Consider the following 2,299-nt stretch of genomic DNA (forward strand, 5'->3'; position numbering starts at 1 on the left):
AGAGGGAAGGGGGGCGCTGACGGGGAGCCTAGAACGCAGTTTTCGTTTGAGGGGAGGGAGTGGGGGAAAGGAGCCGCCAGGGCGAAACGGTTCGGGAAGGAAGCTCGGCAGCAGGCTGTGGGAGGGCGAAAGGGGGGGAGCGGCAAGGGGAAAGGGGAGGAGCGAGGCGAGGAGGGAAACAATTTGAGAAGATGGAAGGTGCGTGGTCGAAGAGGGAAGAGGAGCGATCTTATATAGGCTCCCGGACCAGAACGATGATGTACAGTTGCTGCGCAATAAGTTTGAAACCATTGAGACCTCGTGTCAAAATCCACTAGTCCCAAAGGGGTTTAATGTTTGCACTGTTTATTGAGGAATATGTGGGTAGGTGTATCCTTGCTCTCGAAGCTTGAGGGGTCAATTCCTTGCCCCGACCCATAGCAGATGATAGAGATGAAGGAACATAACTAGAGGAATGACAGCAGTATGAGGAAATAGTATGAGAAGGATATAAATGCGTCAGAATAAAGATGAAGCAGTTCCACCCACAGACGCGTTTTATTCTATTCGTTGATTCGTTAAAATATAATGTCAGGCATATCCACTCTGCTCCCAAAGCATCTTGATCGCGGCCACCAGCCGTTGATCCCCACAAGGTCGACCTGGAGAGCCGCGAGAATATGCAATGCGACAACAACCCGACACCAACCACTGGATAGCAAGCAGTCTGGATGGAAGCAGAAACAGGAGTTCTGGCGGAGCTGCTGCTTCTTCTGCCGCCGCTGTGACTGGCTACCCAGCACTGCAGTTATTATTAATACCAACTAAACAAGCAACTCTGGTCGGTTCCCAACGCTCCCGCATCAACTCGACCTGCAGACGCAGAGCACTGAACAGTCGCTGCAGCTCTGGCATCTGCTCTAGTTTCGCCAGGTCGAGACAGCTTATTCGATGAGAGGACTCTCTCAGACTCCATTCTCGTGACTGCGTTTCATTTTCCCGGTCCGAGTCCGCTCATCTTCATATCACGAGAGGTCATACGTACGTTTCAAGTCTCACGTTTCCTTCATCCTCTACCTTTTGTCTGCGTCGACGCATTAAAGCTGTATACGCACTTCAATTCTTCCAAGTTCTTCTCTTTACCTTTCTCCTTGTCTTTCTCTCGCGATTTCTGGATTACAATGGACTCCACCTACGTGAAGCCAGAGCCCCAGGAAACGCACGGGATCTCTCCTGCGATCCCCTCGTTCGCTGAGAAGTTCGCGGCGCGTTTCAATGAACTCAAACAGGAGCAGTCCATCAGTATGCCCTCTGCGATTGATACGGTGGCTTCCAGAGCCTCCGGAACTACGGATGTGGTTGACGGTACCTTGTGGACAGGGCAAACCCCGTCCGTTTCAAGCTCTGCCCTCGAGGACACTCCTGGGCACGTGGATCCACCACTCACCCCACAACCACCTGCAGATAACTCTGTTTCAAAAAGAAAAAGACCTACTGTAGACCCTTGCAAATGCACCTGCGCCGTCTCGCGGGATTGCCCGAGGGCTGCGAGGGATGGCGTGTTGGACTGTCGCATTGCCCCAGGGCTTCCCATCTCCAAACGTAAAAACAAACGTACAGGCCCAAAGCCTGCCCGCGAATCGCAGACGTGAGTATACAGCTCCCCATGACCCCTCCCCCTTTGTCCTGCCATTTCAACGGTTTTTTTTTTACAAATGTATCACGTTCAGATAACCAAAAAGCGCAACTAACGCCTCCAATCCCAGCTTCCGCTACATCTCAATGAAAGAAAGAGGCCGTCTCCAAAGATCAGCCGATGACGTTCTCTCGCTCCTGACGCTCTTCAAAAGCGCATCCATCGCCCCGGAAATCGAGCGCCCTGGCATCTTTAAACGAATGCGAGGACGCGTCCAACAACTCCAATTCTATGACATCGACACAGCTTTACCTTCTGTCCTTGAAAAATTCATGGACCCCACCACGGGCCTTCCAGCAATTGTCCACAGTCCTAACAGCGCCGTCCCCTGGGACATCAAGTTGGATTGCGAAGCGATCCTCCTCCGCTGGAAAAGTGGAGACTTCGACCCCAGTTTACTCCGCGGCATCATCTCCGGGGAACGTGTCCAGACCGCCCGCCGACTAGACTCCAGCTACAAATTCAAACGGGACAGCATTGTCGTGGGCGACAACGGGCTGCTCAACGGCCAATGGTTCCCGTTGCAGATCACCACGATCCGCGACGGCGCGCACGGTGAGATAGAAGCAGGCATCTCCGGCCGCGACAAGATCGGCGCCGTGTCTATCATCCTCAGTTCGGTGG

At 53.2% G+C, this 2,299-nt stretch overlaps 2 protein-coding genes across 2 annotated transcripts in view; both read left to right on the forward strand.

Annotated features, from left to right (window-relative positions):
• The window catches only part of HCAG_03582 (predicted protein), a gene marked incomplete at both ends in the record, with an annotated part of 1,557 nt that extends 1,205 nt beyond the window's left edge, over positions 1 to 352 (forward strand). The window contains 2 exons of the mRNA XM_001541434.1: positions 40 to 198; positions 266 to 352. Coding sequence (XP_001541484.1) covers positions 40 to 198; positions 266 to 352 — 246 coding nt within the window. The remainder of the gene's footprint in view (positions 1 to 39; positions 199 to 265) is intronic.
• Positions 353 to 1,160: 808 nt separating this feature from the next.
• On the forward strand, positions 1,161 to 2,239 carry HCAG_03583 (predicted protein; the record flags this gene model as incomplete). The annotated part of the gene is made up of 3 exons (XM_001541435.1): positions 1,161 to 1,627; positions 1,746 to 2,015; positions 2,203 to 2,239. The coding sequence occupies 3 exons, from the start codon at positions 1,161 to 1,163 to the stop codon at positions 2,237 to 2,239; spliced, it is 774 nt and encodes a 257-aa protein (XP_001541485.1).
• Between the last annotated feature and the right edge of the window lie 60 nt (positions 2,240 to 2,299).

This window comes from Histoplasma capsulatum, genomic scaffold (assembly GCF_000149585.1).
Source record: "Histoplasma capsulatum NAm1 scaffold_3 genomic scaffold, whole genome shotgun sequence".
Lineage (NCBI taxonomy): Eukaryota > Fungi > Ascomycota > Eurotiomycetes > Onygenales > Ajellomycetaceae > Histoplasma > Histoplasma mississippiense.